We start from the raw sequence: 10,945 nt of genomic DNA on the forward strand, positions 1-10,945 counted from the left end.
CACTCAGGGCAGCATTGAAAAAAGGGTTTCCCTGGTGAAATATAATATATAATATATATATATAATAGTCTTATAATATGAGTTCCTTCTCCTCTTGTTCAAATATTCGCCTCCTTTTGCTGAAAGATCCTTGCTTCCTTACATTCATGATCTAAAAGTAGAAACCATGAGACCACACACACACACACACTAAAATCCCCAGAGGATGAAATAACCATCAGTTATTACTTATTAATTCTTCTTCATTGTGAAGGTCTCTCCTGCACTGTGCTGTAGGGGTCAATCCGTCCCCTTAGCAGGTTACACATGCATGGCGGTGCGCTACACGAACAATGAATACTTTAGGCTGGTCGACTTCAGACGAGCTACAGATGAATAGGTGTGTGTTTACCACCCTTCTACAATCAGGGAGGGAGAGGGACAGAGAGAGAGCGAGAGAGACAGAGAGAGAGACAGAGAGAGAGAGAGAGAGAGAGAGAGAGAGAGAGAGAGAGAGAGAGAGAGAGAGAGAGAGAGAGAGAGAGAGAGAGAGAGAGAGAGAGAGAGAGAGAGAGAGAGAGAGAGAGACAGAGAGGAAGAGAGAGAAAGGGAGTGAGATAGCTTTTTCTGCTCCAGCTGGATTCAAGCTGAATCTGCTCATTATCCCGGCTCCTGAAATAGGCAGGCCAATTAAATCGCTTTTAATCAAGACCGTGGTTAAATAGGGCATGCTTCAAAAAAGGAGCCGTCCAGGGGCCACCTCCTGACCCCCACCCCATCCACTGTTTAATTCCTGAAGCTGACCACCTTGCTGGCTGTGGGAGAGATCTCAATGAGAGCCCTGTAGAAAAGGTGCATTGCATTATTGAACTGCTATTGAAGGGGAGCCAACTGAGGTATTAGTCCCTCAGACCCTTTCAGGTCCATAGGCCCTTGGAGGATCACAACACTGGCAGCCCTACGGCTTCAGTCATTCATTGATGTCGGGAGCTGTTTGGTTTTTGGGTGTTTGTTAGTGGAACTTATTCAGCAAACCCCAACCTATTTCAATTGTATTGTATTGGGTTTTGAGAAACATGGTACCTCAGAGGGGAACTTATTTTGGGCTCTTGTAGCAGCTCAAATAAAAACCCAAAGCATGGCAACAGTAGAAATATATTAGCAAACAATATACCTGACAACGGGAGTCATTTTGGGCAGTGAAAGACCAGCGACTGATTCATGATAATTTGTGTGTGTGGAAAACATTTTCCATATTTTACAGTCAACTGAACTTATGCAATGATCATGTGTTTAATGATCGGATCAGGAGCATTGGACGAGAGCGAACTACCGGCATGGTGATAGGATTGCATGCTAGATCCTAACACTGATAGCCTCTTCCCTAGGGCCCTTGGAATATGTTAATCAACTTATGTAATCATAATGTTGTGTTCGGCAGAGCAGACATCCACAGGCCTCGAGCATCACTTCCATTATGCTTAGACATCATTCAAAACACACAATACAAGCACTCTTGTAATTGGATTCCGTGTAAATCAGCTATTGTAAAAGCTGAGATAACCAATCACCAATGTAATTTGTAAAGTCAGTGGGTCACATGTTGTGCAATTTAAAGAAATATAAACACGACGGTACAGCAATAGTGCTACAGTGAAATGTGACCGATAAGCTACACTGCAAAAGGAAGAATATTCACAATATTTGGGATTTGCCTCAAGGCACAACAATAAATCATGACAGCGAATACACAAATCAATGTTTTGGGGTCCTACTTAATTTTACCCAACACGTCCTTATATGCACTGCATATCACATAATCAAATTAAACGAACTGCTATTATTGAATTAGTTTGACAATGGTAATAGTTTGCGGGCGCTCGCACCTGCTGTTTTTTATGTGCGATGCAAATTGAAAGCCCCTGACCCCACAGCTGCCTCGAGCATGAACACGCAGGTAAGGCAGCGTGCCTTTCATTCCCATGTTAGCCACACTGTTTGGGACGGTCGAACACCACTGGAGGGCTGCCAACCAGCGCTGCTCCTGCCAGGTTCTGATGTTACCAAGGCAGCCACTAAACGCTGCGCAAGCCAACAGGGATTTGATCACAGTGACATTTATCTCACGCAAGGATATCTGATCCCGGCCAATATTGTCCCACTGAATGGCAACACATTTTGGAACAAACCAGTGATTATGTAAATAGGGGTTATTTATGGAAGTGTGTAATTATACCCCCCCCCCCCCCAAAGTTTTTATAGGCTGGGATACTGAAAGTGAGGTAAACACATACTGTCCAAGGTAGTGGAGCAGAGGTAATGTGGAAAAACTCCTCTGAGTCTGTAATTGATGCGGAACAATAAGGGGGGTTCTTGTGGCTTCCTTCTGCAAGAGAAAGTCTTCCTGCATCCTGTCCGTGGTGACAAAAAACTGCTGACTACTAGAGGAATATCATTGTTAAAGGCTCTTCACAATGGCATCCTCTTGTTCTTTAATAAAGTTAAGACGGTCGAAACTCCCTTTTGGTGACAGATTGTTGTGTGGTTGTGTGTAAGCATGGCTGGAAAATGAAACTGCAACTCATACAGTTTGTGACTTCAATTGTTTTTGTTCCCTTCTTCTCTTTGTTCTGTGTGTGTGTGTGTGCTCGTATAAGCTTTTGTTTCAACATGATAAACTAAAGAGCAAAGTCAATAATATGTTTCCTTCAGATGTCTTTATGTTAAATATGACAAATTACACATGTTAAATATACTGACACACACAAAGAGGAGCATATATAAATTCAAACACACACGCACGCACGCACGCACGCACACACAAATGCACGGCACGCACGCACACACTCACACGGCTCAAGGCTTCCACTAGAGAAAGTGACTGAAGACTAATGTGTCATTTATGCAGGACTGGGGTGCACTGGAGCTCATCAGCTGTGGTTATGCTGGGGGCTTCCACTGCCCCATTAGGATCATAGGAACGCATCGAAGGGATCGTTTGTACCTTTGATAATCTCGCAGAGGAACAATTAGTTTACAGATAGATGATAATTAACATGTTCCATGTAGGGTAGTTGTAGCGGAACTGCTAAGGAATGAAATGAAATATGGAGGAGACCAAACATGACACCAGAATTTGTATTGTTCATATTAAAGAACAGAATGGATAATGAGAAAGCTGTGTTTCAAATGGCTATTATTTATGTTGAAAGGATGGCTTTGTGTTAAGGCACTATGCATTTAATTGACAAAAACTTGAGTCTCAGGTACCACTGACACTTACAACTGTTGTCCAGATATTTTCATGCATTCTTAATGATTCTAGCTAGTTAATGCATTAACTATTCATCCTGTGTTTTTAATTCTACTGAGATGTCTGACTCAGAACTTGTTTTCGTTGCATAATACGGATAGAAGGGTTGAGTGTCTGACTACTAGCCTCGGTATCGGTAGTGAAGGAAACAATGTTTGGTATACTTATAACTATGTAACATGCAAGGTTTGCATTTTCTTGCCTTGCAAGGTTTTTAATTTGTTATACTTTTGTTAACTTTGGAAATGTTGTTTGGAATAGCTATGGTGTGTATCGTGACTTATCATCAAAAAGAAGAAAGGTGAGTCCAACCTGGAGCAATAACAATGTTAATAAAATTGTTAATAAAAAAACACGGTTTGGGAATTTGTCACATTTCGAGTTTGAGGTCAATTGACCAACGTCAGCACTTTTCACACATTTAAGACAATATTTTCATTTGCTTTGAATTGACTGTTCTTTCCGAGGTTTTCCAGAATTAATTTGGTTAGATAGCTTAAGATATAATAAACTCCATTTTGCCCCTCTACTTCTCTGTAAACATGAGTGTTACTTGCTAGGGTGAAGGCTGTAGTTCAAATACTAAATCCAAAAGTAGGCTGTTTAATTCTCTGACTTTTGGTCAGCACAAAGATGTAGAAGATTCACAAAGAAGAACATTCATGCAAACAAAGAGAAACCCAGTATAGAACAAATTAATCAGAAAACAGATTGAAATACCATACAAAAAATGACCACACAGCATAATTTAGATCAGCAATTCAATGTTCATCATTGCATTTTCTGCATATGGGACTATTCCCTATGATAATGTGAAATGCCTAATGCTTTCATATTGCCAATACATAAAACATATTCGAGACATACCACCAGGAAATTTGGACAACTTTTTGAATTAGATAAAAATGTGAATGACTAACTTGGAGATAGGTGGCTCAGGAATGTACGGAGTTGTGCAGGCTACTTTGTCACCCTTAGTAAACATAAATCCTTTAAGCATAACTCCGTGTTTCGCCATTTAATACAATTCTATACTGTATGCGTCATGTTAGCTTCCTGGTGTAGGGTATTGTTTACATATCCAGTCGCAGAGTGGAGGTAAAGAGTTGCTAACAGTCATTCTTACCTGTAAGTGTCCCTGGTACATATTGAGAGCACAGTCATTCGCGGATTCCTCCCTCCCCGGATCTCTAGACTTCTCCCCAGGTTGCGAGACAGCGTTACATTGGCGGTTGTCGCTTTATGGTGTCTGAAAATTAGTTACTTAAACAAGCACACCGAATTTGTTCATAGGTCGCCCTACAGTGATATTTTTAGTGTTGATGAGACAGGATTAGACTAGAGCTGTCCTCGACTCGGGTGCTGAACGTTTCAGTTTTTGCCATGAGTTATTACCAGTTTGTCATGGAAAAACAACAGACGAGTGCGATATCGAACTTGTACTCGTCCCTTAGTGTGCTGTGAAAAAAAAGCTTCTAAGAAATGCTGCTTTGGTTGAAAAAAAAAGAAGAAGAAAAAAGGACCGAAAACAACCACTTTCAGATCTCCATCCTTGGTGAACATCAGCTCTCCTCCCGCCTGCCTGCTGTGTCTGTGTGACGCTCACCAGGATTCATCCTGCTCTTATAGGGCGCGTGCCTCTCCCATCACCTACCGCTGTTCCCGCCTCTTGGCGCTCGTGGTGCCTCCTCCAAAGCTCACGTGTTTCCAGTAGTTCGTTCCGCACCCTTGGATCGCCAAAACTAGAAAACAGAAGGTGCTGACTTTATACTTTGGTCGATATCTGATTATGGTATAATTTCTATAAATGTGGCATGCTTTAGGCAGACATGCCTTTTTTATTATGACTGAAAAGAAAAGTGTATTACTTCAAGATGTCGTTTGCTTTAATTACTCATTTTCAAAAAGTCTAACGTCAGTCTAATATAATGTATTATATTATTGGAATATGTCCAGGCCAAATATTTGTTTTAGAACTACAACACTGAAAGCCAATGTATTGTGACTATTGAAGACCATAGTCTACATCCACCAAATGCGTAATTGGCTACAAATGTTTAATGCAATAATTTACAATTAAATGGACAAAGATATGCCTCGCAAATCTCCTGATCTCAATTTAAAAGCATTTGGACAATCATATAACGTAACAGGAAATCACCAAAAGAGCAACAGCATTCAGGGGCTGAAACAAACGGATTTCCTAATACATTTGAATCAGCCATTATTGGACACCCATCGTTAAGGCACTCAAATAATCGTGCCAATGTTGGAGGAAGTTGTGGAGGAGCCATGCTGTGGAACAGAGGTAGGGCACTATATCCTTTAGGATCTTATTGTTATGCAGGTTTACTCAAAGAAACTGCTAATCTTAACAAAAATAGGAAGAACAATGCAACAACAATTGCAAGACTAAATTAGAATATGAAGTGGTATTATGCAAAGTGCACTAAAAGAAACCCATGTTATCAAATTGTGCTGGATATGTTAACTTTTTCTATGATTATCATTGGATTTCAGAGTGTACTAAGTAATTCCTATACAATTCAGAGACACAGTGATTATTCAGATTGTGTCTTTGCTGCAGCTGGCTGTTACTGTGGTGAATGTTGACTGGCTGTTGTATGTGGCCCATGTGAAATGACTGTGATCACATCAATGTATGAATAGAAGAAAGAATGCATCTGATAGAGTTGAAATTGTAATGCTAGTCCCTTCTGAAAAGCGCCCGCCTTACCACTAGAGGTCATCAAGTACAAGGTGAATTAGTGACTGCACCTTTAAAGTTGCTATGCAATAGTACAATGCAGTACACAAGTACAATGCATGTACTTGTGGGCTTGTATTATAATCAGCTTCAAATAGTACTCCTCTGGTCCACAGTTTGTCTGAATCTCTGAATAGAATCTTGTTCTGTCAGCTGACAGATCCTTTCTTTAAACCGGGATTAAAATATGACTATTCGTTTTTACAAGGTTAATCTTTAAATGTGATTATTATTGCAAAGTCTGTTCTGCCACTCCGCTGTACAAAAAAATTGATATTGACATCACTGTAGTCTAATTTTAATGTTTCTGAATGGAATCCAGGCTACAAAGTCTTGGGTCCTACTTAAAGTCCAGCAAAGAATTGTGTGGGCAACATTGGGCTGCATGCTTGTATACACTCTACAACGTATTTGTATAACCTAGAATGAAGATCTTGGACTTCAAAATGGTTTCCATGTTTGTACAACACATCCTTGCCAAGGTTTCTTATTGTGCTGTAATCACAATGCAACAATATAGTATTAAGTTGTTTAGAAGACACTCGTAATTAAGGGGATACCCCCCCTTAATCAATGAAGTGGGAGAAACGCTTTCCGAGTTTGATTCTGTATAATTACGGTTGAGATAATTACGAGTGCAAAATGATGTATTCACTTGTTGTGTGATGTAAGCAGACGCTGTACCACACCCTATGGCTGGTTTGGACCTACTGTAAGCTCCCTCACTGTGTCACATGATACATTAGTGACTGTCATCGTATGTAATTGGATCACTGGTGGCCATTTTCCCAAAATAGATCTACAGGCAGGCCTTTAAATTCTAATAATGTCATAAATCTCCTTCCTCTCCTTCTGACAGTACGTGGTTGTTAATGAGGCAGTGTCAGACTATCATGAGTATTATAGTATTAATAGGATGAGAATGAATGTTGTCTTGCATATATGGGGAGTTTCTTTATTTATAGGCTTCTATGAAATATTCCCTTGACAAATTGGTTTTTGACTGTTTAAAGATGCAAACCATTTTTTGGACCAGTTTTTGATGCGTCATGAAATTGTGAGGAGTTTTTTGTTAAATTAGACTTTTAAATTAGACCCTTTTCCTTCTTCAAAATACCTGCCTAGGTTTATAGGCAATCTCCCACAATTCAAACAAGCCCTTACACATTCACTCACTGTCTATCACACACACACACACACACACACACACACACACACACACACACACACACACACACACACACACACACACACACACACACACACACACACACACACGCACGCACGCACACGCATGCACACGCACACACACACACACACACACACACACACACACACACACACACACACACACACACACACACACACACACACACACACACACACACACACATTTAGATTTACTACTTTGAAAATAATACCCATTCACACTTCAGCTTGATTTTACCTTTTTTTTCTTTCATCAAGAACAGCAAATAGTTATGGCAATTTAACACTTGATAACCCTATTCCTGGCAACACGGTCAGCAATTGTATTTAGTCCGTACAAATTGTTGGATCAGAGCCTGATGACGTTTTCATGGTTTTGTTTGGCTTGAGGAGAACTGCGGCCATCAGAGAGGGAAAGGATTCACAGCTGGAATGAGAGTATACCGGTTGTTGTTCTTTTCTTTCAGTGGTTCCAGTGAAGGGCTGTGGGGTTTCTTTTACCTGGAAACTGGGTTCATAGGAGAATAACAAGTTTTAAATAAGTCTATAACAGGTTTCCTTTTTTTTGTCATGTTTGTCATTTTTTTATCATCTGCTGCATAACTGGCCAACATGTCCTTCCACTGAATATGAAGTGCTGTCCTGTATTATCTTCTACATTTTGAAATGTGCACGTAATATAGCTCAGTTTGTGAAATGCAACATCACATTGATTGAACCAATTATGTGTGCAATATTCCAATCCCTTTGACGGCATACACCGAGAGCTAATTGGTAGTGGCTCTGGTGGTGTGGGGGGGGGGGGGGGGGGCAAGTAGACATTTCTAAAGATTGATTGTTCAGGAATCAATATGTTCCCAGTTTCACTATTGCTATTTGTTTAATGAAAATATATTGGAGGAACCAACATTCAAGGAACCAACACATTTGTAAACCCTTTATATTCAATTTAGAATAAATTCATTGTCACAGGTGTCGATGTGTGTAACAAACATTTACAATATTTGTGCTTCTAACACTAGACATATAATACACAAAGGTAATACATTTTTTCAATTTATTTGGAGATTAATCTGATAAGTGAAAAGTGTACCAATATCCAAAAACACCTCGCTATACAAGGGTAAACTGGTTGATGGCTGGCATGGCATGCTTCTAATAGAGAAATCTGTGTCCCATTAAGGTCCAACGGACAGCGATTCATGACAAACGACAAATCCTTTTGCCGTGGAACAAAAAGCTATCAAATTCATACATTCATCTAATATCATGTCATACAAGGAAACAATTCAAATTCAAAAAGATACTTTCACTCCTCCTCTTGGCTCAGAAGCCTGCAAAATCAAGCCATTTGTTGAGCAATGTTTTTTTTCAGAATGGACATTAAACAGATCAACAGCAGAGGTTCAGGCTGCAGGCCAGATGAGGTCCCCATGATATGTTTTTTGTATAATGCGGTAGAATGATTCAGAAACCCATTAGCCCATTTGTTTAACTGAGGATGATGTAGATAGAAGTCATATCGATTGTCGAGGTCTTGCCCATGGTCACCACCAGAATCCGGTGACGTGCTGTCCACCAACACACCTGTTTAGAGATATTTGTTGCAACAAATTTAGATGACCATACGCATACATACATTTGGTTTCTGGAAATGGAAAATTGCTCTGGTTACTGATCTTATTTTGCAGATATGTCTATATATTGAATATACTACACAATAGTAAATAAGATCTACAATACTAACGGTATAACTTTTCTTTATTTCGCTCATTTGAGCAATTGAGTGTGTGTGTAATTGAGTAATTTTCTGTAATTCAAAATAACTCATACTTTTACTGAATTCAGATACAGGTCAATAAGGGTTAGAGGGTTAGTGCTGTTGATCAAATATGTATACAGGTACAATGCTGTCAATGGGGATTAAACCCGGAACCTTTTGCCTAGGACTTGTACACCTTAGCCACCAGACTACCCCGCACAATAAAGAATCATGTGTTTTTTTCTTCATAGTATTAAAAGAAAAGTGTTCATTTGATTAGAGAGTGCTGTGTTATAAACTATCTTTCACTAGCTCTTTACTGGATTCACTGTATGCTGATTGGATGGTGATGTATTCAATTTGCAAGGACAAAACAAACATTTATTCCTACTAGGTAATCATTTGTATCTTGGCCAAAGCTGAATAATTGAAGACCATGAGGTTTATTAACATCAAAAGTAGGCTTGATAGTATGCTACAAACAGCTTAGGATACATTATACCCAAGGCCGGGACTCCTAAATAGAAATGCATCAAGAGGTCTTGGACCCATCAAATTACACAATGTCTACCCCTGGGAGCTCTGGTTTCCCTACACCACAAATCCTTATAATGGCAGCCATATATGGCTCTAATCTTCAGCTCAATCACCCTGCAATGTGTGCATAATGTTGGACCATCACGCCTTCTGAAAGTTTAATGCTCAGATGATATGTTCACAAAAGAAACGGCCTATTTAAATATGTAAGTGCATCCAGTTGTTTTCGCCGGCTTCATTACGGTGGGTTTATCGGAGCATGCCACTCGATTCATAATTTATGTTTCAAAGGAAATTCTCTCAGATAAGTAAAGGCGTACACGGTCAATATGCTGTGCTTGATTGCTAGCCAAACTTCCTCAGATTCTACAGACTATACGTATTATATTATACTAATATATAAACACGTATAGTCTGTATAATCTGCCTGTATAATCAGACTATTATATATCTTTATTACACAGGTCTTTTCAACGTTCCGTTCACTTGCATGAGCACTTCACAACTTCCGGCGGTCAATTATTTTTGGATAATTCATTGGCAACGGATGAATAATGACCACTGTCAAGGTAAACAAAAGGACTTTTTGCCTTTGGTATCACTCCGCACGTAGTCCGGTAACTTGTCAATGTAATAAGCGGGATATGTATCAACCCAAGCGCTGTCTGTTGCTAAGCGACGACGTCAACGTCTTGGGCAGACTGTTTCTCTGCTGATCAACACTATGAATGCTGGTAACAAATACATTGTAAATAAATTGTTTCGTCTTGGGAAGTAGCCGTGTAATAAGCGGGATAATGTATAGAACTTCGACGGTCATTATCGAAAAATAAGCCCCTTCATGGCGAAGCAAGACACCTCCGCTGCGCGTCGGTGTCCTGTTCGCCCTGTCGGGGCTTATTTTCTCGATAATGACCGGCGTTCTATACATTATCCCTTGCATATATATATATATAATCTATATATATAATCTGTAAACAATGAGTATTCTGAAGAAGTGTGAATGTTCCCTGCTGATTCTTACCAGTACTGATTCTTCTTGCCGGGTCGGGCCAATCACAACCGTTTATCTAATAGGGGCGTGGTTAATACCATGACCGTATAGAGGGGCGCTTTATTGGGGAAGGCTTTTGGCGCGTTTCCACTGCAGGGTGCGGAACGGATCGGATCGCAAAGGTGCGGGTCGGGTCGCGTTTCCACCGCCAAAAGTGGGCGTGACCCGGACTTTGCCGTACCCGTTCCGGCCCCGTTCTCGGGACTCCTCCGTTGGGGTACCGCAAACGAGACGAGACGCCTGAAAGGGTCCCGTGAAATTCTAGCTACACCCCCCCTCCGTTGATTGGTCGACAGCATCGTCACTTCCGGGTGACGCGGGGAT

At 40.4% G+C, this 10,945-nt stretch overlaps 1 protein-coding gene across 3 annotated transcripts in view; it reads right to left on the reverse strand.

Annotated features, from left to right (window-relative positions):
• The window catches only part of pex5la (peroxisomal biogenesis factor 5-like a), a 67,239-nt gene extending 62,365 nt beyond the window's left edge, over nt 1-4,874 (reverse strand). For all 3 annotated transcript variants that reach the window (XM_060067351.1, XM_060067350.1, XM_060067349.1), the window contains exon 1: nt 4,419-4,874. In XM_060067351.1, coding sequence (XP_059923334.1) covers nt 4,419-4,439 — 21 coding nt within the window. In that variant the 5' untranslated portion in view covers nt 4,440-4,874. The remainder of the gene's footprint in view (nt 1-4,418) is intronic.
• Nucleotides 4,875-10,945: the final 6,071 nt, after the last annotated feature.

This window comes from Gadus macrocephalus, chromosome 12 (genome assembly GCF_031168955.1).
Source record: "Gadus macrocephalus chromosome 12, ASM3116895v1".
Taxonomy (NCBI): Eukaryota; Metazoa; Chordata; class Actinopteri; order Gadiformes; family Gadidae; genus Gadus; species Gadus macrocephalus.